At 48.4% G+C, this 26,368-nt stretch overlaps 1 protein-coding gene across 1 annotated transcript in view; it reads left to right on the top strand.

The window, feature by feature from the left end:
• Window positions 1-26,368, top strand: part of TASP1 (taspase 1) — a 662,603-nt gene that overhangs the window by 551,601 nt on the left and 84,634 nt on the right. The window contains exon 12 of the mRNA XM_085612698.1: window positions 16,829-16,939. Coding sequence (XP_085468824.1) covers window positions 16,829-16,939 — 111 coding nt within the window. The remainder of the gene's footprint in view (window positions 1-16,828; window positions 16,940-26,368) is intronic.

Here is a 26,368-nt window from a genome sequence, read left to right as displayed (position 1 = left end):
GTCTGTGCACCAGGAATTGTCCCGGGAGGAGATCGTAGCTATCCCGCATTTGGGCTAATGTTTTCAGCTGCCCATCCTCAAACAGTGCCTCTATCTCTGTCACCTCGTGCTCCGTCCATATCCGGAGGGCTCCAGATGTGTAATAGTTCTCCTTCTGTGGGAGTCCCACTAATGGGAGCAATGGGGAGTAAAGGGGTAGACCCCTTGACATACAGTGTATGCGCATCATGCATTTGAAGGCAATCAACAGCTGTAAGGGATGTGTACGCGTTTGCTTGGTTCCCGGCATCAGCAGTCTCCGAATGGCCGGGAGAGGTATCCGACCGTCGTTAGTGAATGTCTCCTCTGTGTGGCGTTCTGCTGTCCAATGGGACAGCCACTGAATCTGTGCCGCCAGGCAACAAGCCTCGAAGGAAGGGGGCCCCTAAACCCCCTTGTGATGTGGGTAAGTAGAGTGTTCATAAGGCTACTCTATGTCTACCACCTCCCCCATATCAATATCGTGAGTAGTGTGTCTAGTTCTTGAAAAAAGGAGCGAGGTGGTATCACCGGGAGATTGGTAAAGGAGTAGAGTAGTCTGGGCACCATAATCATCTTTGCTACGCTACACGCCCTCTGGGAGCCAAGGAAAGGGTCTTCCAGAAGGTAACTGCCGCTCGAAGCCCTGCTAATGTTTTGTGGTGGTTCCCCTCGTAGAGGTTTTCAGGCGAGTAATATAGTCTCACTCCCAGGGATCGGGGTGCCGCAGCACTTCAACCAAGTGTCTGGGGTCCTATCATGATCTCCGAGGGAGGTAGGTGAGGGCTGAGAGGAAAGATCGTCGATTTTCCCCAATTGACTTTAAGTCCGGAGACCTCTGCGAAGTTCTGCAATATTGTCCATATTGGCGTAAGATCGCTTGTGACATCCCGCACATAGATCAAAAGATCATCGGCATATAATGATACACAGTGAACCGTGCCCGCAATTGGAATACCCCAGGCGTCGCCCTCCTGCCACAAGCGAATGGCCAGAGGTTCCACTGCCAAGGCAAAAAGTAGGGGGGACAAGGGGCACCCCTGCCTCGTTCCCTGCTCCACCGAAAGTGGGGCTGAAATGTACTTTCCTACTCTCACCCTAGTGGTAAGGCCCTTATAGAGGAGTTGTGTGTATGCCAATAAGGACGGGCCAACACCTACTTTGCGGAGGGTTGCGAATAGATATGGCCATGAGAGTGTATCGAAGGCCTTTTCAAGGTCTAGAATTAGGCATGCGGCTTGTGGGAAGTGGTCCCGTGCTCTATCTTGGATATAGAAAAGTCTACGTATATTCTGCGACACGTTGCGTCTGGGGAGGAAGACATTTTGGTTTGGGTGGATCAATTGTGGGAGAACCTGAATGTAGCGATCTGCCAATATTTTCCCTAAACTTTTACAGTCCGCGTTGAGTAGAGTTATGGGCCTGTATGAGGATGGGAGAGTGGGATCTCTGTTCGGTTTAAGGAAGGTTACCAGGGTAGATTCCCTGAGTGAGCTGGGGAGTTCGACTCTTTTTAATGCATCGTCGTACATGGTCACGAGGCGCGGAGACAACTGTCCCAAAAAGGTGGTATAGTATTCGAGGGGAAAGCCGTCCATTCCCGACGCTTTACATCGCGCCAGTGCCCTGATTGCATGGGTGACGTCCGGGGAGTTTATCTTTGTGTCTAGTGTCTTTCCGTCTGCCGGTGGAATGCCGGGTATAGGCGTGGAGTTGAGGAATTGGGTTAACGTCAGGTGTGAGAGCTGTGGCGGGGCTCGATAGATGCCTGTGTAATAGTCGTGAAAGATGCGTAGTATATCTACCTGTGATTGTTTAATGGTACCAAACTCATCCTGCAATGCTGTGATGGGTGGCATATCCGTGTCTTGCTTCGCGAGCCAGGCGAGAAGTGTACCCGCTCTATTCCCCTCACGATGTACTCGGGCAGCATACGTTCTAAAATTATATTTGCGAAGGTCACCCATGGTTTCCGGATATGCTGTTTTTGCTGTCGCCACCTGTTCGGGGGTTGCCTCCCCCTTATCTAGTTTTTTCTTTAGGTTCGCCAGTCGTGTTTCCGCTGTTCGTAATGTCTGGTCTAGCACTTGCCGCACACCTACTATGTGTTGAATGAAGTGTCCCCTTGCCTCGACTTTAAATGCATCCCATTCTACTGATCTGGATGATGCTGTGTTCGGGTTTAGTAGTAAAAAATATTCCTGGATGTTTTTGCTGTGTGTATGACAAAATGTCTGGTCCGTGAGGCATTCCCGGGGCAATTTCGACGTGTGTACTGGGGGATATGGTGGTCTCCACCTAAGGATTACGGTGTGTGCATCATGGTCGGACAATACTCTGCCTAGGTAGTCAGTGTATTGTATTTGGGGGAGTAATGCTGCTGAGCAGAGTAATCTATCGAGTTGCACCCTGAGGTTGTGTGGGGCGGAGCAAAATTAATATATCTTAGTGTTTGGGTTCTTTTCTCGCCAGGCATCTACCAGTGTCCAGTGGGTAACCCATTTTTTAAAATGCTCTGTCTGTTTCAGTGCGGGTAAATGCGCCGGCGGGGGATGAGATCTGTCCAAACCGATGTCTAGGGTGCAATTGTAGTCCCCTCCTAGTAACCACGGTATTGTAGTGTAGTGTGCTAATAACCCAGTGATGCTTGTCTAATACTGCTCTTGTTCCACATTGGGGGCATAAATGCTTCCTATCAGTATCTCTTTGCCCTCGAGATGACCTGCTAAAAGAGAGTATCGGCCCTCCTTACCCACTACCCTGGACTGTTCTTTGAAGGGGATCCCAGGTCTGATCCAAATTAGGGATTCCCTGGCAAATGCCGAGTATGTTGTGGCACAGATAATTCCTCGCCATTTTATGCGTAGGCGATCCACCTCTGTCCCTGTAAGGTGTGTCTCCTGCAGGAGCGCTATCTGCGCATGCTGTCTTTTCATATAGGCATAAATCGCATACCGTTTGTTTGCGGTGTGCATGCCCCTGACATTTAATGTTACAACTTTCAGGTCTGTGTTAGGTATCCTAGCCGTCATATTTCCTGATGTCTGGGTGGTGTTTCACGCAGTGTAGTGCCCCCTGCCTCTCCCGTGTCCCCCCCTCGTCCGAGTGCTTGCCTCTGTTAACCATACCACCATTCTGCATATCGCGTGTTCGGTCCCCCGGGAATGTGGAGGGGATATGTAACTGGGGGGAAGTAAAGTGAATCAACGGGAAACAATCCCAACTAAAAGGACCTATCGCTCGGGCGGTACGTCCAAACTGCACAACATGTGCTAACTCTAGTTCGTTACGTGGGGTAAGTGGTCCTCGGCCTCCAACAGCCGCTGTCGCTGCAGCTGCCCGCTCATTGTCTATGCTGTGCTGGTGCCCAACTGTGTCTATGACGACCATTGTCATGCGGTGTAGTCTGATGCGATGGCAGGCCGTCTGGCTCGCCAGTTGCAGGATTGGCTGCCACAGCCATGATGAGCAAACTTTCCTAGAGTAGGAGGCATGCAGAACTCGAAGGCTCCCTTTCTCCAGGGTATGGCATACCGGACTGGGAGTGTCAGATCAAAGTGTCTGCTGTTTGGAGGATCACTATTAGCGGAGTCATTGAGCCATCTCCCAGGGTGTTTCCGCCACTGCCCTCCTCTTCTGATGTGAATATGTGCGGGCCCCTCTCGCCGTCCGAGCTGTCCCCCATGAGCCCCACCTCCGCAGTTGCTTGAAGTGCTTTGCGGCGTTCTGCGATAATTTGAGAAAGATCCTGAGAGTTCTTACTGGAGGAATCCGAGCGTGAGTTTAGCTGGGTGAGTGTGACTTTTTTCTGCTGTCGCCGTTGGCGGCCTGGTGGTCGATTGGTCTGTGACTTTCTGGGATTGGTCAAGGTTGCCAGGTGTTGTTCAACCCAGTTGCTGGCCACCGCGGGGTCCGAGAAAAAGTGCGTGGTTCCATCGTGAATGATCTTAAGACGAGCTGGGAACAGGAGTGCGTATTGGACATTCTTCTGGCGCAGGATGCGCTTGACCGCCAAAAAGGTGGATCTTTGTTGTTGTACTGCCCTTGAGTAGTCCGGGAATACCATAACCTGCTTGTCCTCCACTCTGATTACACCCTGTCTCCTTGCAGCGCGAAGGATAGTGTCTCTGCCCTGGTAATGGAGCAATTTCAGAAGAAATGGTCTCGGAGGCGACCCTGGTGGTGGTTTACGGGTCAGCACTCTGTGTGCCCATTCAATGGAGAAAAAAGGGGTCAGTTCTCATGCTGGAGTGAACGTCGCGATCCATGCTGCGATGTAGCTAAGAGGATTGGTTCCCTCCACTTCTTCCGGTAGATTAATAATGCGAATGTTACTTCTCCGGGATCGTCCTTCTAAATCATCCGTTCTGCCCTCTAGGATCTTCACCCACGACTGTAGGTCCTTCAGGGTGTCTTGTTGTTGTTGCACTTGCGGTTTCAGAGTTTGTAGCATTTTTTCTCCTTGTTTTACCTTGTCCGCCAGCTTCCTGTGGTCATCCCGGAGCAAGTTAAGATCCGTGGCCAGCTCTCCGAACTTGTGCTCCATGGTCACTCTCGAGTGTTCAATTGCCGCTAAGACTTTGTCCAGTTTGGTCGACATGGAGTCCGAGCTTGCGGGTTCCCTTCCCGGTTGTATGGTGTGAGGTGTTGGGGACGGTGCCCTTGGGGGGCCCCGTGGCCTGCACCTTGCCCGTTGCCGTCCCATGATGACTGCGCCATCCGTCTCCCGCGGTCACCTGCGGCACTCCCCCTGTGTAAAGTCCTTGTTGCTGGTGGTCAGTTGCGGTCGCTATGATGCCTCGGGGGTCTCCCCTGTGCTTAGTCCAGTTGCTACTCGCGGTTGCCTCCCGGACTCGTCTCAGCGCCTTCCCCGGGCTACCCGAAGCAAGTCCCGATCAGGTCCGTGGAGGACACTAACTTGATAAGTGACGACACGGGGCGCCCAGACACCCCCCGGTATGGTGCTTGCTATGGTCAGTGGGGTCCACTGGCGGCCGGGGTACACGGGAGCGTCCCCCCCAACTTCCAGTCCCACGGCCCTGGGCCAGACTCCCACCGGCTTGGCACCGGGTCTCCCGGAGCACGGGATGTGCCGTGGGCTATGCAGGCTCCACCAGGCGAGGGGGGGGCCAGTCGTCCGGTCCGAAGTTTCTCAGGGTCTCATGTGTGGCGGAGGTCAGTCACATACGCTCACTATTGTTCAGACCGCGTTTGCAACCCTCCCGGCCTGAGAGGGGTCACGGGTGAGTGTCAGGGGTGCCGCCGGTCCGTAGTCCCCAGGCTGTCCCAGTCCGGGGTGGCTTAAGCGTCACGTCTCAGGGGCCCCATGTGTAGGCCGCTTATGGATGCGGCAACTTTGCCGTGCCCAACAGGCCGCGGACCCGGCTCTCACAATGTTGGGACGCCGCTGTGGCAGGGAGTCACATCAGGTGGCTGGGGGAATCCTAACCTGTCGACTCTTGTTGTCCCATTTAAGTGTCCCCCCCGCGCGCCTCGAAGCCCGGCGCCGTTGCGGGGGAGGGGGGATCTCCGCGCGGGGGAATGTTCCTCAGCGTAGGCCTGCCAGACAGCCCACGCCGGCGTCGTCAGCGTTGTGGCCCCTGTGGTGTGTAGCGAGGAGTTGTGGGGGTTCCCTAATGTCGGTGCGGGGTTACTTAGGGTCCCATTTATGGTGGAAAAACAGTCATTCATTCATAAAACTTTATTCGGTTTTACAATGTGAAAACCATAAAAGTCACAATGTATATACACATCCCATAAAAAAAATACATTAAAATAATTTACAGTCCATAACCATAAAAGATTACAAATAAAATATGGCAGGTACAAGAAGTACGTTTCTGTGCTAAAAATAGAGAACACATAAGAGGTATACCTTAAAACTATGGGTACCTCCTCCCCCTGAAATAACTAATATTCCAGGCAGGCCCTGGTTCTCACCAAGGATTTCAGATAGCCTACAATAAAGATTATACAGTCTGGTTTCAACAGCTGTAAATACAAAAGTGCTGGGCGAGCCTCTTTAAGAGTGGGAGTAAAAAATGTCTCCGAGGTACTTCATAGAATTTACATAGGAACATAAAGTGTAGCAGGTCCTGTGGAGACAGGTTGTCGCAACCACAGGGTGCTAACACCTGTCCTCTGCTACACCCTTTCGGAACGGCAATTAAAAGATGAAATAGAAACCTGGACAGTAAAAACCGCTCATAGGTGGTCAATGTTCCCAAAAGGTATGGCTCAGCCAATGGATGGGTTTTTAGGGTCAGAAATTTACGGACACTTGGTTTACATAATTCCTTTTTATCTCTTTCTAGCTTCCTGGTGCAAATAAATGCTTTTTTTAACCAGTTCCACATCCTTTTTTGTTATAGTTGACGGTTTTGAGAAAAGATCCGGGCGCCCCAACTCCGTAAAGCGACCTCTAACATACTGCAACCATGGAATTCTGGACATTTGTTCCAGGGTCATACAGTCTGTTAGGATCTGCTGGGTGAGCTTTAGCTCCTTGTTTGACCAGCACTTAAGCCAGAACACTAGGGGACGCAAGGCAATAGTATCAGCTAAAAATGGGACCCCAGTTCTTCATGAGCTATTAGGTTAGATAAACAGGTTGGCATTCCCAGTAGGCGCTTTAAAAAGTTATTCTCTGCCACCTGCAGTGCATCAGTTGTGGTATACCCCCAGACTTCACTACCGTAACATGCAGTTGACACTCCCTTAGCTTGATAGATTTTCAACAAGGCTGCAATTGGGCGCTTCCCCATCTTAGCAGCAAAGTTGAAAATGGCAGCAGTTATTCGGATAAGCTCCCCCTTTTTCCCTAAAATAAGGGGCCCCCACTTCAAGCTATCATCCAACAGGACCACCAGGTATGAAAATACTGATGTTGTGGGGACCTTCGCAGAACCTATGGAAAAAGAATACTTTTTCGTGGGACGAGCCCCTACCTGCAAGACATAGGATTTTGCGTCATTAATCGCTAAGTCACGGGACCCCATAAACTTCAAGAAAGCGTCTAGTAAAGATTGGAGTCCTCTAGCAGTTCTCGCTATCAGGACGGCGTCATCCGCATATGGGAGGACGGGGAGACCCCGGTGACCTACACGCGGGAAGTCCGCCCCTGTGGGTACCAGGGCTCCTTCAAGATCATTGATGTATAGGTTAAACAGGAAGGGGGCAAGAATACAGCCCTGTCTCACCCCTCTTTCAATATTAAATTCCTTGGAAACCCGGAGATCCTGTGCATATCTAATATTTGCCTTGGTATCCCTATGCAGATCCATTAGAAAGTCCACAATAGAAGCCTCCACCCCCATGGCCCTCATGGACTGCCACAATTTGACCCGATTTACACAGTCAAACGCGGAAGATAGGTCCATGAAGGCCATGTAGATCGTACCTGGGCGGGCCAACGTGTACTTGCCAAGGATCAGGTAAAGATTTAAACATTGGGCCACCGTCGACCTTCCCGCACGAAACCCATATTGGGTGTCGCCATAAAGATAGACTTTGCAATAGTACCCCTCCCACCACCTTAACTACAGAGTCAATAAGAGTGATAGGTCGATAGCAGTGCGTGCTGTTTCGATCCCCCTTTTTGAACACTGGCACGATGGTAGAGATGGCCCAGGATTCGGGGCTACCATCCCTGGCCACTGCATTCAATACAGCCGCCAGGATCGGGGCCCAGAAAGATGGATCCGATTTGTAAAGGTCCGGCGGAATTCCGTCCGGTCCAGGAGCTTTGTTACTGGTTAGGCCCGCAATTCCCGCCTCTACCTCTGTTAACTCAAAAAACAGATAGTCAGTGTTTGTTGCCCGGGGTAACTGGTCATGGTAACCCATGGAACCCTTAAACATGGATGAAAAGTGGGCCACCCATTCCTCTTCCGTGATGTGGGAATCTAAGATGTTGCCTGTGTCTTCGGAAAACAGGGGTCTGTTGACAATGCCCCAAAACCGTGTGCCATTCCTTAATGTGCTAGACTCTAGCAACTCCCTCCATGCCTCCTCCTTCAGAGCTCACATAGGCCTGTTGCTGCTCAGACCGCGCCTGCGCCCCACCTGGTCTTCGAGGGGTCGCGGGTTAGTTTCAGGGGAGTTGCCGGTCCGTGGCCGCTGGTCTGCCCCTATCCGGAGTGGCTCCGATGTCATGACGCCAGGCCCCCGGTCAGGCCGCCGACCGATGCAGTAGCTGTGCCTCGTCCCAATAGGCCGCGTATCCAATCCCCGTTATGCTGGGAGGCTACTGCGGCAGGGTGTCTCATCCGACGGCCGGGGGAATCCCGGCCTGTCTTCCCTTGCTATCTTGTTTATTGGGCCAGCACTCTGGTCTTATGTTCTCCCCCACGCGCCACGAGGCCCGGCACCGCTGCGGGGGAGGGGGTGTCTCTGCATGCCGGAGGGTATCGCAGCGCAGCCCTGCCAGGCACCTCTCACAGGTGTCGTCGGTATGGTGCCCCCTGTGGCGTGATGCAGTAAGGTGTGGGGTCGTTGCAATGCTCCCTGATGTTGGTGCGCTGTCCACGCCAGTGAGGGCCCCCTCCTGTGTGGGAGTTTCGGCTATGCGGGGATCCGCGAGCGGCCACAGCAACGCTCTCACCTGTCCTCTTCTGGTCTATGCCACCGCCCGGATGGTCGCCGGATCCCTTGTAGGGAACACTGACAGGGTCGGGGGACAGTGCCGGACTGGCCACACTACCAGCCTTGGCCCAGCCTCGGGAGCACCCGGGCCTCACAGGACGCCGCCATTTTGAGGTCTCGGTCGCAAACCTCGTCGGGCCTCCTACGTTCCCATCCGCTCCTCCCCGGCCGCTCTGTCGGGCCCAGCGGACGCCCCCCGTGGTCACCCTGGCTGCGCTGGGTCTTGCAACGTTGTGCGATGGATTTAGGGCATATTAGTGGCGGATAACGCGGGCTGCCGTGCAGAGCGCTAGAGAAGTGCTGCCGCCATCTTGGCCTGATTGGCCACGCCCCTCGTGAATAAATAAGGACAGTTAATATCCCTTTCCACATTTGATTCTACATATACAGGCTGAATTAACATGATTACAGTTCAAACAAAGTTTGTATGTTGTGTAGAAGTCTGTTTATTAATGCGTTTTTAGTTATGCCACATTTTCCTGTTAAGGCGCCATCTTATACAAGATAATGCCGTCTCCGTCACTCACTGCTGCTTCACCCCCCTGCATACATGTTCTCCCCACAGGCTCTACAGAGCATGGCCTAGCTGATTTGCAATAGTTTATTTCCAATGTTATGATTACAGTGCTTTCAATTAACTTTTTCGTATGTCCTATTACTTGTGGCACATATCAAGGTCCCTTCCACTGCCTTCCATTGTGAATCCTAGTCCGTTCGCTGAAAGTTTTATTGTTTAACTGTTTCATATTAGTTAGAACATCTCTGGATGGTATTAGCATAGTGGGTGCTGAATATTTTTTTTTAGCAATGGGATAGTGCTTACATTAAGGTGATGACGTATTTTTCTTGTGTTCTGATTTGCTAAAGAAATTATACTTTTGCTCACACCATGATGATTTCCCAGTTTTTCAAATTTATAACGTAATAATTGTGTATAACACCCCTTTGATTTTGGGGGTGACCCAAATACTTTCGTGCTCTAGTAGGGATGCTGTCCCACAGCCTTTAGATTTTGCCTCTCATTAGGGACTTAGAACAATTTCTGATTTTCCATACTCTGTATAACTTTGCCTTTATGACATTGATTCTGTACCGCAAGTTTTTGAATTTTGTAATAAAACACTATAACTTTTTATTAATCATGTACTAAGTTATTGAGTGGGCCCCATTACTTATTTATGCTAATTGATGTTTAAGGGGTGTCTTAACACGCAAGTTAATCTGTAAGAGAATAGGCTGACGAAAACGTTTGGGTGTCAACATGTTTGGTGAACAGTTTTGCTCCCTCACTTCACCGCTGCTAACCAGTTGAGTTCCTATGCTTCTCCTTTAAGCATGGTTGAACTGGTATACTCCTAATTGGCATATGGCAGTTAATGCTAATGAAATCATGCTGGTTAGAATTTGCATATTTTGAAGTAAGACAAGTAATCCTGGAATTCAATATATATTGTGATGTCAGTTCTCCTAAAATGAGGTACCATGCAATATAGTGTATTTTGCTTTAAACATTATTCACATGATTCACATGTTGGTATGGGCAAGGGTGACATGCCCTGACAAAACCAATAGGTCTCACGATTTGTAAACAGCTCATTTGTTTGCACTTTAAAAGGGCAATCTGCCTTCTTATGAAGCACGCTACAGTATTTTAATCCATTTCTCGAGGTACTTTGATTCAGACACCAGGAAGGCGGCAGAGGGCTGGAGAAGGGGGGCCTATGACGAGGAGGATACCAAGGGAAGTGGGAGGTGCACAACAGCAGGAGCAATGGTAAACCAACATACAAGAGCAAACATGTAGGGCCATGTGCTCCCATGGAGTGCTAAAACTCAAATGCTAGAAACCTAAATATGAAAACATAGTTCCCTGACATCAGCAGTGGAAGGATGCAGCACATCTAATCAAAACCTGATGAGAGCAAAATATGTCAGAGGTGGGCCGAATACAAGAATAGGGAGGAAAGATTTGAATCAGGTGCAAAGAGCTGAAATAGACAAGAGAGCCATAGGATCAGGAACAAGGGGCAGAATGAGTGCCCTCGCTAAGTATAGATTAAATTATTGATAAATGTGTCTACCTACAGACGGCTAAAGCTGTCTATAGGGAGTCTTAATAATGTCTCGACACTTAGCACATCCAGACATTCTGTCCCTGGTGATGAAGGGGTTAGATATGATCAAGGGAACCCATCTGTGCAGGGTTGTATTACATACAGAGAAAGTGCAGGTTTGCTCTTTGCAGCTGTAGTTTTGGCATCATCAGTGTGGTGACTAGTAGAACATCTCTGCACTGTAGCCAAAATAAAGACACTAGCTCAGTTGGCAGTGGGCCATGGCCTCTACATGTGTTTATTCAGGTAACGTGTTTATAGATGAGGGCTTCGAGAAGACGCATAGGAAAGTACATTACCTTAAAAGAGCAAGAAAGAGGTACAAAGCCAAAAGGGCCTGAACAGGGAATCATTGCTTGTTGCTACTCGTTTATTTATAGAGTCAAACAGTAAGTAGGCAATAGCTAGATGATAGAAGCATTCTTGTTGGACTTTACCTTAAGTTTCGCCCCCACATTCGAACAACTGTTGAAAGTGTTTAAATGCTTAGCATGATAGCCTGACGCTATATAGTTCCTAAAAATCCATTGAACTTTCCACAAGTGAAGAGACATGATTTGTTGTCTAACACCTGATGTCCAGAATAGGATCGCATTCTAAGTGACCTGAAACTGCTGAATGTGACAGTCTGGCAGTAGCGTGTACATAATATTCCCTCTTCTAGTCTGCCATTTATCATAGTTGCTGCGGCCATCTCTGTTTCCTTACTTTCTAGGGTAGGAATTGAGGAAATTAAGAGCTTCTATAGTGCTTATTGTTGAAATATGTGCGGGGGTGGTTCCTCCATGGGGGCGTAGGGGCATTTCCCCTTTGCTCGCACTGTCAGTCCTTACATTATAGATTATTTGTTTTTTTTTAAAAATCCAGCTAGAATACTTTCCCCATTACTGTGTGCTATTCATTGCTCCCTTTATGCGTAGGGCCACCACGGAGGGGTATCTCCCAGCAGTAGGAGTGGCTGATTGGAGCGACCAGCTGAGGCTGTGTAACTGAACTGTGCATGTCAGTGGCCAGCCCAACATGCACAGTTCAGGCTTCCGAAGTCAACACTGTCCGGCAGCTGGAGAGGCAGAGACGCAGTCCCTGTGTTCTCGAATGGAGCGTTGTATTCGCCTGCCCCAGCCAATCCTGCCAATCATGAACCCGAACATGTACACTGTCTGAGATAGTCCTGACCCTCCAAGAGATGTCCCTTCAATCCTGGACTTTTAGAAGTGGTGCTAAAGGTGACCCAGTAGCCCTAATCCGAGAACCGAGAGGAGACTGTGACCTACCTGCTTGCCAATCACTGGTTGGACTGACTTTACGGTAGCTCCCTGTACGTTCTTCTCCAAAGCAGCAAATCATGTTCAGCGGCTCTTTGCAGAAGGGGTATTTGGCCCTGTGGAACCCTCGTCACCGACAGCTTGCAGCTTTGTCCCGCTGGAGATTTTGGACTTCCATAAAAGAGACGAAGTCCGAGCGTAGAAATCTTTGACCAGCAGCTTCCCTACAACAACACCTCCTCCTTGGACACCTCCAGCTTGATCCGTTGAACTTTACCGTCTCAGACATTTTTCTTCAAAGTCTGAAGATAAGCAGAGACAGGGTCTAAGCCACTTTGTGTATCCTAACCATGGTCCATCGTGGCCGACCATAACTTTTGACTTTGCCCCAGTCTTGTGCGACTAGATGTCCGAAGTTGGAACTTTAAGAATAAATTACTCAGATTCTACTGATTGTATTATTGTCATGTTGGTGTTAAATAATGTATTAAAGCTTACTCTATTTTTATGAATTAGTGTGGAATTTTTCATGTTGTACATTCACTTTATTTAGTTGCTGCATAAATACTTTATACAGTGCCTCCTCTAATTTAAGCCTGACAACCTTTGTGGCAAGCTACCACAGGGTTAAGCACAGGTTAATGTAATGTCTTTTTGTGCTTCACCCTGATAAGGATTGTGGCTGTTGGCTGAGTAGGGTTTCACCGCCTTCAACCAACAACCTAATTTCTTACAAATATTATAAACATCATGAGAGCAGTGCTTCTGTTGGCTTGGAGGAAGGTGTTGCGCTTAGTTTCCGCAGGCCCGCCATCCATTTCATTACAGCCAGGCAGAGCCCGGTGGGTGCGTTCTACATTGATGGCCCTGGCGTATAACATTCAAAGAAGAAGATAGTCAAAGTAAGATTATTTTGTATTTGCATACTACGGTACTCTTCAAGAACACCTCCCTTCCTTTGTCCTCCCATGAAGTGGTTAATTTTCAATTGAAACCGACGTGCACTAAAGGAAAACACAACAGTGCAGCTTAACAAAGAACCTTAACAAAGACAGTGTGCTTTCGAAGCACATGCAAGAAGAGTCACAACATGGCACAGTTTGTGAAATCGTTGTGTACAATTTGTGGCACCACTGTGGATGTATGTGACTGATTACTGAAGCAGTCTGTGTCTAAATAAACACACAGGACCCAGAGAGGGTCTCCTCGTCCCCACACGCCTCTGCAGCTGGGTCTGCTTTGAAGACAGAGCTCACTGTGCACCTGTTGGGCAGAGACTGATATATAAACATGCTTCCACTAGTACAAGTCTGCAACTTGTGGTTGCAGGCTTTGACAAATCAAAAGCTGTCAATTTAACAAACACGTTGTGACCACACTAACCCTAGGAGTTAGCTGGGGGAGGGAACGAGAGGGACAGGGCGCCAGGAGCCGGCCAGCCTCCAACTCAAAATGTTAAACACAAATGGGGCCGTTCCCGGGATTGTGACCAAAGGTGCTCAAGGTTCAATTGTGAGTGTGGACATCTCAGAAAAAGTGCAAGACTGGCCTCACACATCACCTGGTGACATGCTTCATCATCGACCGTCCTCGCCCTCAAAAAACTTGGTTTGATAGAGGGCGGGCATTCACCTGACAACAGGGATGCACTTCTAAACTAAGTGGGGGTCCAAAGTGAGTAAATGAAATTTAAAAACCATTACAGTTGCCAATTTAAATTTTTAATGGAGTGGGTAACTGTATGGTGTTAAACAGTGGACGTGATATGGGGAAACCTATTATCCCCTCACCGTAGTCGGGTCAACATGTTTCTGCCTAGTGTCCTAAAACGGTACATGGCATTCATCAGGACCTGTATTAGATAGGGCTCCTTTCTTACCAAATTTGTGGCGAGAAAACCGCTAGGTGGGATGGCCTTTGCCACTCTCCACATCCAGGGGCGCTCTGTAACCCTGTAAAAAGAAATTGTATCACCATCCACTGTTTTTTAACAACATTTTTATCGCAAGCTGTCTTACTCCTGAAACATTCTAGTGCCCCCCCAAATAGCACACTGTTATTTGCAGTACCACGTTTCTGTGTGTTTTTAGTTTTACTCTGTGCTTTGGTTGTTACACAGACCCACCACAGCTTGTTATGTCTCTCTGGACAGGTGTTGGTTTAATAACTCTACCAAAATGCAAACCAGAAAAAAGAATTGTATTTCTTTTCTTTTATTTTCATTTATTGATTTTGAAAATAAAATAGAATTACTATTCATTAACGTATCCCATTCCTCCTCCACCACCCCCTGAACAAGGAGAGAGATGTGAGTCACACCATGTGCAAATAAATATAAGTCCATACATAGCATTGGATCACTTAACCTCTTCGGTGCCCGTGACGAGCTGGACTCGTCATGGGCCGCGGTGGCGCTGTGCCCATGACGAGTCCAGCTCGTCACAAACCCCGCCCGCTAATGCAACGGCCGGCACAGGGCGGGGAAAGGGGCGGGCACCGAAGGGGTTAAACAGCATTATTGATATTTTTGCATCAACATACAGCAGATCAGCATCACAGACATATCTAAAGATTATTAATCAACTGTGGTCTCCACATCTTGTTCCGGTTCAGGGTATCCCATCTCCTGTTGTATCCGGACTTCTACTAAGTCCCATTCCAGCCTTCCTCCCTGTTCCACTCCAACCTGTGACGTACCCTACATTCAGCTCATATCCACCTCAAAAATTCCCATAACCATTGCTTTTTTATAATTCACCCTGGTCAATCCTTGTTGCACAGCAAGTTCCCAGTCCAGTCTTTTGTTCTACAAAGTAATCTGAACAGGTTCGTTTGTACATCTGTTTCATTTCAAGTATAGGAGGGCTCCAACTCCCAGAATGCACTGATTGTAAAATGAAAGCAAGGGACTGAAATCATGACTGCACCACAAGCATTTCTAGAGGTTGATACATGTAATCAAACAATACAAACTAAAATTGCAGTTTCTTTATCATTATTTTTTTATTTTTTCTACCGTTTGTTTTTGATTCGTAATTATTGATTGGTTTGATTGCTTATGAGGGTCAATCACACATCGGTTTGTGATTGAATTCATTGTGAAACCTTTTGTTATTGGTCAACCGTTTTGTGTCTAGCAAGTGCTGCAAATAATATCTGATAGAGACTGTTGGTTGTAGATTCCTTACCTTAGCTTTAAGGGGCAGCGTCTGAGTTAGCACCGCAATGTCATCCCTGCGACCACGACGCCGACAACGGATGGCAAGTCGACCGACGCCACCTACCGACAAGCAGGGGTATTGGTGACGAAAAAATCTCCGGATCCAGACTGACACCGGGGGGAAATTCTAGGGTAAGGAATCTACAACTAACATATGTCTCTACCAGATTCACCATTACCGAAGGTAAGTAACTTGTTGTTCACTGTGAGTTCCTAATTCTTTAATTTGACTTCGCTGTGGAAGGCACTAGTACAGCATATTTAATGATAACAGTTTCAGTTTGCTGATCGAATTTAAGGTGAATTGTGTCATTAGACATAAGGTAATTATATTTCCTTTATTCAAATCGTTTCCATTACGTACTGTACTCCTTTTCCTAATACCCTTTTATGTAGCATGGCCCAAGGATGATGATAATAGTCTTTATTGTTTGATTATTTAAAATCTTTACAATATGTAGGAGTCATAATACAATAGATGTGCTTTGGTAAAAACATGAGCAAATGTGCAAGAGATTAGAATTAAAATGTTTGTGCGTCATGAAATATAAATTAAACCACCTGTAGCCAAAAGTGCAAGTGGGGCAATTTAGATTTAGGGTATTTGCTTGTACTAGCCCCAATTAGGAAAGGGTACTTTTTCCTGTGGTAGAAGGATGAGAGTCAGATTGTTGGACTGATAGGTTGCTTTGTGCCTGGGGATGATTGCACGCCTTTTTGAGGGCCCTCTCTACGTCTTGGATGTACTTAACAGTTCGGGCAATTGATCTCACGAAAGCCTCGAAGTACAACCCAGGACCTATATATAGATACAAACATTAATAGGTATAAAGAAATGACCACATTTCCAAACGTCCAATAGTTGTTGCGTCTCCACATCAGACCACAAAATTCTACCAGTAAGCTTCTCAGTCTTAAAAAGAAAATACTACATTCATTTACTAAATTCATTTTGATTGTGTTGGGATTAATAGTACTACAGGTAAGCAATTGCATACATGATTTTACAACTTTTTTCTGTGTTTTGTGGTAAAACGTTGTGCTTTGGAGTTGACACCATGCGATAGTATATGCATTTTATCGCACCTCGAAGGGCTATGAGATACGTACAATAATCTCTTTTAATCAATGTTGCACAGATAGTGGACAGAACAAAAAATGGGAAGAGAGAAAAATGCAGGGAAATATTAGAAAAATGGAGATATACTTGTCCGGGCACCTAGGGAATCTCCCCAGAACTGCACATGTGGAAAGATGTTTATAAATCAATCTTTCCCTACACACGCGCTATGTGCTCAGTGCTATACCAGGGGACCACATGATTAATTTTCCTACGTTCGTAGGAATGAAGTTGTGAAAGTGACTGGGTGTATTCTGAATGGTGACTTTAACTTGTACGCTTAATGTATTTACTCTGCATGATTTTGTTAATATTATTGAGATATTCAAATCGTGTTACTTGCTTAAGAGACAATTTTGAGAAACATTGATGCAATATCAATGCTTGTTATATCCCCCTGAGACAAAACTTAAACAACTTTTTTAAAACTGCTTTATGTTTGGTGCAGGTTCACCTTTTCTAGCAAGTGAGGATGGTGTTCTTGGAGGGGTGATTGTCCTTCGATCTTGCAAGTGTCTAACGGACCAAGAATCCTCATCAGATAAGCAGGCTCTGTTAGGTAAGTGGTTCAGATTTTTTTCAATTCTTTGAATTTTATCAAATTATTTTCATGACAGATAATATAACCTTTGCACGCGCATGCTATTAGCTAAGCCTAAGGCTTTGAATGAAATTGCTCACAAGAGGAACAATAAACTGGGATACGAAATCAAGCAGTGGATCAAGAACGTTCTTATATTGTCATTCATTAGTTTGTAAACTGCGGGCATGTGCAGGGGACTGTTGTGCTTTCTGTCTGTGGTCTCACTGCATCTTAGGGAGAGGGGTGGTTCTCCATACCCCTGTACACCACACTCACACTACGTTACACCCAAATAGTATCTGCATACTGCCTAGGAGCGCCATCACCCTATTAGACCAAACAGCGGACGTGCAGCTTCCTAAGTAACGTTGTGTCTACAAGCCCATCTCTAAAAAATCTTTCTATGTCCGCTTTTACTTCTAGAGAAGTTTGTATGCTTAACATTCTCTCAACCTATATATGGTCCCTTGATACTTTTTCAGTGTCTCAACTTGCACAGAGAGTAGAGAGAATGAAAAATGGGAAGAGAGAAGAATGCTGTAAACTATTAGAAGAATGGAGACCTGCTGGTCAGGGCACCTAGGAAATCTCCTCAGAACTGCACATTTGTAATGATGTTTGTAAATCAATCTTTCCATGCACTGTTCCTGTTATTCCCTCCCTGACCAGCCTATGCACTCTTTTGCAGTCCTTCCAATTTTAAATGAGCTAGTGTCTACCCGTTAAAGAAACCTGCAACTGACCCACTGGTTCTGCGTATGTAAAGGGTTATTTCGTTTTGCCTTTTGGGGTCAGACTTTTAGAAAACAATGGTCAGTGTCTAGGTGTCGAGTTTATTGGAGGAGTCCCAGATCTTGGAATCCTATCAAGAAGGTTTCTGCCTCACTCCTCTAACCGAATCAGTACTCCTATTAGTCTTGGATCATCTGTAAGAGCTTCTCGATAATGGCGGCAATGCAGCAATGATCTCGTTGCATTTTTTTTTCGGACAGGGTTCATCATTTCATATTAGTGTCTAAGCTGCACAAGTGAATATTCATTAATGACCTTTGCAGTGGCTAGCCTCCATTATGACACACTAACCTGAAGTTGTGCCTGTTTTTGCAACACTGATTGTGGTGTACCTCAGGACACTTCCTTTAAACTAATGCATTTCAGTACACATGTGGGCCCTTTAGTAGCACTGCTCTTCTACTTCAAGATCACCTTTTTTCTTACTCTTATGGCACCTCAATTATCATCAGCTTGCATGTTGATACAGTCACCTCAAACTCTCAGTAGGCTATGTACTGGACTTTTATTGCAGCTTCAATGTGTAACAACTCTTTGAAGCTCGACACTGAAAAGACTAATGTCTTATTCTTGGGTGATCAACCTTCGGTCTGGATTTCTTTCTGATGTCCGATGCACTTTGGAGAGCTACCAATTCCTTTCCCGAAAGCGCCAAATATATTAACTTTTTTGATTCAGCTGTCTCCTTGATCACTTGGGTGAATAATATGGCTTCCACCTTCTACTTACTCTTGAGACGTCTTTGTAAGGTTGTCTTTCTTCTCCCTGTGGTTGATAGGAAGACAATTGTGCAGCAAGTTATACTTGGCCTGTAAGAACTCTCTGCATCTGGGTCAAGACTTTAAATGATTCAGAATAGCGTAGCCAGACTCATTATGAATCTTCCTGTTGCACAACTATACCCTTTCGCCTTGCAAACTCCAATGGTTCCGCGTTGCTGTGTGGCAGGTAAAGCCTTGTGCATCTGTCACTGCACTGTATTGGCTGCTGGTCCCCTTTTTAGGTTTGCCCTTCACAGCGCTTGCAATGTGCTTGTAAAATCTCTTATATTTAATATATCTTAAAAGGGAGCTCTTATCGGTTCCCATAGCCAAATTACTTTCTTCATTTGCTTTTGCGTGGAACTTTTGTTTTTGTTAACCTACTGTGGCTGCACGCATTTACGATATTTCTACTAAAGCTGTTCACACTGTTTAAGCCCGATTCACTGTCATGATAAGATCTCTTCCCACGGAAAAGGCAGATAGCTTCTAACAGTATGCTGGAATGCTTGCTTTTTATTACTTAGTTGTGTAAAGCAGATGCTTTAGCCTTAGAATGTTTGTGGCATTTCCTATTCATGCCTCAGTACCTTTCTTTGCACTTTGTAGGCAAAATTGGATTCATTTTTTCAACTTAATCTTTTTGGCCATTATGATAAAATTCTAAATGTTGTAATAAACATTGCACGTTAAAAATAAAGTTAATATACAAGAGCTATGTTATATTTTACTGCTAAACAGGCAGTCACAAGTGCACTTACTTTGCAGAAAACAGGGTCATGATTTGAATGGTGCAGCAGGTGCAGTAGTACTGGGCCAAAAAGTTGTCAGAACTTCTCTAAACACCTAATATTGCTATATTTTACTATTATAAAGGCTGACACAATTGCAGTTATCCTTCATTTGAAAGGGGTTTAATTTGTAGCAGGTGCAGTGGCACCGGGGCCAAAAGTTCTAGGGACCCCACTAAACGCAGAATATTGCAAAATTTTACTACTAAACAGGCAGTCACAAGTGCAGTCAGACCCTTTAGAAAAAATCACGAAATCAGCTGACTAACGCGATGGCCACTATATTTACTATATCGGCCACAAAAAAGATCTCCCCACAGAAAGCAAAAAAGTGTCCCTTCTTATTGGCTGTACGCAAACACGTCAATATGTGCCTCCATACAGCCGTAAAAAAGCATCTTCCTCCTGTCACAATATAGCTGGCATTCTGTGTCTAAATGTGGTACTCGAGATTCAATCCATTAAGCCAAGTGACTAATATACAAATGCACTCTTTTCTTGTGTGAATTGAGGAGACTGGGTGGGGAGGGGATGTGAAGATCAGCCAGGGCTAGCGATGCATTAGCACCTTTATGGTGGCAGCACTAGACATAGCGCTCCCACAACAAACAAGGCGTGTGTGTTTAGGGCTGGATGTGGGTGTTGCGTAGATATGGAGAGAGGGGGGCGACTGTGTGTCATGTGCTTGGAGGCGGTATGCTCAAAAATAGAATGCTGCCCTCCTCCTTAGATGTAAACAAAACACTGACGCTTTTGATATGTTATCCCAAGCAGGAGGAAGCACTGAAATGAGCAAAGTAATTAAGGTGTTAAATTACACATATTACATTATAAATGTGGTTTTCTACTCTGATAAAGTTTATGTGCATCCGTTTGTTAAAGGTTTGACTTGCCCACAGAGCCGGTGAAACCACCATTGCATTCAACCAGATGTCACGTGCCGTTTGCCTTCTAGCGCCTCTCCAAATCCTTCAAAGTCAGCAAGTGGATGGATGGCCCATTTCACACTGCAGAGAGCCTCATAATTGACGTGAAATTAGAGAAAATGGAAATCCTCCATGTCCTCGATGCTAAATTTAAAACAGCAGATTTATGAAAAGCTGGAAAATCACATTAAGATTGAGGGTGTGGATCTGGGGATAACAGCACGAGCAGTAATGGCTGGCACGGGTCAGGGGTGGGGAGGCCAGGGTAAGGGGGTAAATAAAAAAAAATAATTAAACGTACCTCCTCTCCCGTCACCGCGTCCTCCTTGTCATGTCACTCCACTCCTTCCTCCGGCCGGAACAGGAAGCATCTAGGCTCCCCATAGCCAGTCATAACACTGCAATGCAGCGCTGTGATTGATATGAGCGCTGTGTTTTGCACCCCACCAGGCACTGGGAGCCTGGGCATGTTCTCCGCCTAGGTTGTAATGCAACCTGGATGGAGAACATGCTATGTGCTCATTAATGTTTGACTGGCACGAGATGCCGGGCCAAACATTAATGCACACGTAGGGAGTGAAAACCATTAATTCCCACCCATGCTCTTTCAGCAGAGCAGCCTTGCCCCAACTCGAATAGCTTATGCGCCCGCAAAAGTAATATGATAATAACATTGAGTTATTATCATTCTATTTTTTCTTACACCGCTGAAAAGCAGTGGGGCGACGCTCCTCCACCTAAGCGGAGGAGCCGCCACTAAGCACATGAATATTGTTATCCACACAGAATAAAAGAAAATATATGAATACGTGGGAAGCAGAAAACATTTGCAAGAACATGCACAGTATATCAAATACTAAATAAGGAAAGCAACCTACACCTTAATATATCAAAACATTTGTTTGCTGCCCCCTCCTATTATTACCTTTTCCCTAAATATTGTTCTGTATATTGGATGGTTTTGTTTAAGGGTGCACTTGTACCAATTGCTGATATGTATTTGTATTATCTGATAGAGACTACTAGCCTCAGATTCCTTAACGTAGAATTATCCCCAGGCGTGAGACTGGACCCGGAAAACTTTGTTTGCCCCAGCATCTCTGCGTGCCAGGGGCGGTACCACGCGACTCCGCCCTCACGTCGTCCGCGGGCATGACGTCAGCTAGGTTACATAAGCTCCACACTGGCGCGCTAACATCAGTTTCCTTCTTTTTCATGTGCAACGCGGATCCGGATCGTGTCCCTGTCCTGTTTTCAGGCCTTCTTTGCATTGTGGGACAGTGTGCGAATGCCTTCGGGCTTTAAGGCGCGCTCGTCTTGCACACGTCAGATGTCGGTAACGGACCCTCATCCTATTTGCATGTGGTGTTTGGGCAAGCACCAAAGCATCTGAAGCCTAACATCCGGCGGGAGCCCCGGATGAAGCTCCTCTCAGCCCGGTTGTCCAGATGTCGTCTCCATGTCCGTCCCCCGCGGAAGGGTCCAAGAATCGCCGCTCCCGATTCCGGCATCGGCCGTCACCGAGGCCCCTAAAGCTTCGCTCGCCTGTCGGTAAGTCTTATAGCTAGTCTCCGAGGCCTGGTCCCCGCTCTGCGTAGGGTGTGGGTTCTTGCGCGGGACATGCGGCCTCATTTGTCGCCACCCTACCTGCCGTTTCCCGGCGCTGGGGCGACTAGGGACCAAGTGGAGGCCTATGCTGCGGCTCTGCAGGCTTCCTTGGCCCCTCCTTCTCCTTTTCCTGGAACATCCGTGGATCCCTTGCCACGTGCGGGGCCTTCTGCGGCGTCGCTGGCGGCTCCGGCCCCGGCGCCGACGGGTTCAGCTTCAGGTTCTGGAGGTGTGGTGTCATCGGGGTGCGGCACTACGGGGTTCCCCTCTTCGGCCCACGGAGCCTCTGCCTCGCCGCAAACCCCCGAGGGGGACCCTGTGGTGTCACGGGAGGTCGCCGGGACTCGCAGCTCTCCCCCGAGTCCTCCTCGGTCTTCTGAGCAGGTGGCGGCCTTGCCAGAAGCCGAGCTGACGCCCCTCAGGCGCCGACTGCTGGCGGCGCCTCGGGTGCTGGCTAGGGGCTGGGACGCGTCCCCAGGTCCCTCTCGTCTCTCCACGCAGGGAGCTGCTTCGTCGGAGGTCGAGTCGGCGCCTTTTCGGCGCCATTCTTTCACCGACCCGGAGCCGACCCGCCCCATTCTCCTAGGGTGCGAGTGGTGGAAGACGTCGTCTCGGCGTCCCCTCCGGCGCCAGTCGACCTCACACCGGCACCTGTGGCAGACTCCATGGCGCCATGCCGGTGTCGGGTCGTCGACTCGTCTCCAGAGGCCCCCTCCTCTCCAGAGGTTCGTCAACTTTTTGTCTTTTCTTCCCCAGAGACGGGCCGCCGCGTCGTGGCCTTTTTCCCGGCGTCTTCCAGGGAGGGCTCTTTGCCGTCCCCGGGGCCACAGCCTTCCCCAGAGGCACCTCAGGTCCCTCACTCATCTGTGAATCTTCCACCACACCAGGGCTGGCCATTTCTTCCTCCAGCTGGATTCGGGGATGGCTGGCTTAGTTTACAGCCGTCACCCACGAAGGAATTGCTTTCCCCCCCCACAACGCCCTACAGAGGCATGTGCTGCCTTTGCCCCGGCCGTTTCCACGGCCACTGGCATTTTGCACATGGGCGACCCTACCACCCCATTCCCTACGGACCATTTGCTGGAGGTTCTCTATCAGGGCTCTGGTGGATGGGAGCTGCTTCTTCCCTTTGAAGCTTCGCTCCATAATTCTCTTCTGGGGGCCTCCTGCCACGGGGGATCCGGTGCCCCAGTTGCTCCTCCACCACCACCATCCTGCTCCGCACGACCCAGTCTGCCTTTCTTTCCTTACCTTTGGTGTTCTTTCCTCCATCATGGGAGGTCCGATGGTTAGATTCATGGAGGCTTAACCTCTTCGCTTCCTCTAGTGCTGCTTTGCGAGCGCTCAACACACTTTGTGTGTTGGCCAGGGCTACTTGCAGCTTCTGGGATTCCGTGGAGTCCCTTCTGTCTTCTGCCTCTCAAGAAGGTGTCTACGCTGATCTGTGGTGCCATGTGATGGATGGCCGGGAGTTGGCCGCGTTTATTCTTCGTTCTGCCCTGGATGGTTCTGATGCTCTCGGCCGCAAAATGGAAAGTTCAGTAGCTCTCCGTCGCCATGCTTGGCTGAGGGATAGCGTTTTCCCTGAGAATGTGAGGGAGCATCTCGTTGACCTGCCCTTTGATCGGGTGCTTTTGTTTAACACCCATGCGGATGCTGCCATTCAACGGCTCCTTGCGGGGCTCCGTCCTCCTCCCCCTCCATAAACTAGGCTCGTCGGTCCTCTGCTACTTTATGGGCTGCGTTATCCTACCCTTTTTTCGAGGGTCTAGTGGTCCGGTTGGACCGTCTGTCTATTCTGTGTGGGTTGGCGTGCCTTCGGAGTCCTTAGGTTGACCCCTTTGTGCTGTTGGCTGCTGGTACAGCCCCTTCAAATTTTGTGGTTCTTTGGTTGTGGTCCACCTATTTTTGTGCTCAGGTTGGGCTTTCTGTGTGTTTTTTGATTGGCTGATTGACAAGCAGTCTGTGGTTCTATTTGCAGGTCCTTTATGTTCTGTCCTCCGCTGCGGGATTTTTCCCTAAGAGGTGTTCCCATGTTTTCTTGGGACGTATCATACCCTACCTTTATGTTCTGGTCCTCTGCTGCGGGTTTTTCCCTAATAGGTGTTTCCATGTTTTAGTGGGACGTATCATAGCCTATGTGGGGTACTTGTAGCTAATGCATAGCTCTGTTCTGCGCTGGGAAGATTGGCTGATTGACAAGCCGTCTGTGGTTCTATTTGCAGGTCCTTTATGTTCTGTCCTCCGCTGCGGGATTTTTCCCTAAGAGGTGTTTCCATGTTTTAGTGGGACGTATCATAGCCTATGTGGGGTACTTGTAGCTAATGCATAGCTCTGTTCTGCGCTGGGAAGGTGTGGTTGCCCCTTTTTCGGGTTCCCTACCTTTCTTGACATCATTGTATACCGCTGGTGCTGTCTCTTGTATCTTCTCCGGGCGCAGCTTGCGCTGCTCCGGGTTCTGTCATTCTCGGTGTTCACTACATCGCTTGACAGTTTGGCATGCTGTCTACAGTGTCGTGTTGTGGCGTTTCCGCCTTCCTGTCCGGCGTTTCGGCCTGGTCCTCTGTCTGGTGTTCCAGTGGGGCTGGGTTTCTCCTGGCTTTCCTGTGTTCTGGTTGACGGCTTGGTCCGTCCTCCGTGTCTTCCCCTTTTTCTCTTATGGCTTGTCCCATTTCTCTTCGTGGGTCGGTGCGTGTCAATTGAATGATCCTCCTTTGGGGCTTGTTCTGCATTGTCCTGGCCTCTGCCCTAGGCCTGCGCCTGGCTTGTTCTGGGTGCGCTGCTCCATGGTGCTGTCTGCTGCCGGCTGTACACGCCTGCTTGTGTTGGCTCACCACCGTGGCCCTTGTTGTGCTACCTTGTGCCCCTTCCTCTTGTTCTGCTGGGGCTTTGCGCACCTGTGCCTTTTTTCTTATGCCTGCGTTCCTTGGCTGTGGAGTCGTTCCTCCCTTGCTTCCTTGCGGCTGATGCCTGTTCAGCTGTCATCTGTCGTTGTGTGTTTTCCTACGGCAGGCTCTGCCTCCGGTTCTACCTCTTCTCCCTGGAGTTGGGGTCGTTCTTTCCTCCAGGGTGCTCCTCGGCGGCTGTCTGTCCCTTCGAGGGTTTGTGGCCGTTGTACCTTGAATGGGCTTGGGATCTCCTGGTCTTCCCTTCGCCTTGCTGGGGCCCTGTGTTTCTTCGCAGCCCCCCCCCCCTTTGGGTATAGTTTGGGTATCCATTCTACGTTAAGGAATCTGCGGCTAGTAGTCTCTATCAGATGTACAAGTTACTTACCTTCGGTAGCGATGTATCTGGTAGAGGCGAATCTAGCTGCCGATTCCTTCACGGCCTGCCCTTCCTCCCCATTCTGCGAGGACCTTTAGTTTGGTTTTCTGAACTCGCCTCCCTCCGGGTGGCTTCTCTCCTGTGGGTATCCGCTTCGCTTCTGCCCCGACAGGATACTTTGTTCTGCTTGATTGTTCCACCGCTTCCCTTATGATACATGGTCAGTTGGTTCATGTGTGCTTCTGCATCCCTCCACCCTGCTTTTTCTCCAGTGTAGGGGCCTCCTTTTACTCTTCTCCGTTTTACTTGCTTGAGGTTTCTGCTTCCCTTACAGTCCTCTGAGTTGTTTTTTATTTTGCCTGTACCTCGGCCTTTTCGCTCCTTTCAATGGTGCTGCAGGTGTAGTGGCACCGGGTCCAAAAGTTTTCAGAATTCCTCTAAACACCAAATATTGCTACATTTAACTTCTAAATAAGCAGTCATAAGCGCAGTTACCTTGCAGACACTAGGGACATGATTTTAATGGTGCAGCAGATGCAGTAACACTGGGGCCCAAAGCTCTAGGAACCCCTCTAAACATCAAATGTTGCAATATTGTACTACTAAAAAGGCAGTCCCAAGTGCAGTTACCATACAGGCAATAGGGTAATGATTTGAATGGTGCAGCAGGTGCAGTGGAACCGGGCCTTAAAGTTGTTATAACTCCTCCAAACACCAAATGTTGCTATATTTGGCTACTAAATAGTCTCAAATGCAGTTATCTGAAAGAGATTATTAGTCATAGATTCCTTACCTTAGAATTACCCCCCAGGGGTCAGACTGGATCCAGAGAATTTTTTCTCAGCAGTACGCCTGAGCGTCGGTAGGTGGTGTCGGTCGACTCCGCGTTCGTCGTCAGCATCGTGATTGCCGGAATGACGTTGCGGTATCGCGCCAACCAGTGCAAATCTGGAGAGAACCTTACCCTTTGTCCCTTTTTGACTAAAACTTTTCAACTTTTTGTCAATATCTTTTTCGAGTCGTTCGACTCCTGGTGCACGTAGGGATGTCTGATCGGCGGACAGGCTTCAAGCATTGTGACTCCTGTCCCAAGCTGGTATCTGTCACGGATCCATGCCTCGTGTGCCTTTGGTGTTGGGAGCGCGAACACGACCCGAAGTCCAGCCTCCACCTCCTTGTGTGGAGATTGAGCAGCAGGGCCGGACTGGGAACCCCAACCGGCCCTGGCAAAGTGCTAGGCCGAACCCCTCCCCCACCTGGGGG

The sequence above is a fragment of the Triturus cristatus genome, chromosome 6 (genome assembly GCF_964204655.1).
Source record: "Triturus cristatus chromosome 6, aTriCri1.1, whole genome shotgun sequence".
NCBI classification, from domain to species: Eukaryota; Metazoa; Chordata; class Amphibia; order Caudata; family Salamandridae; genus Triturus; species Triturus cristatus.
Note: the sequence above shows the minus strand (reverse complement) of the source record. Positions and strands in the feature narration are given on the sequence as shown.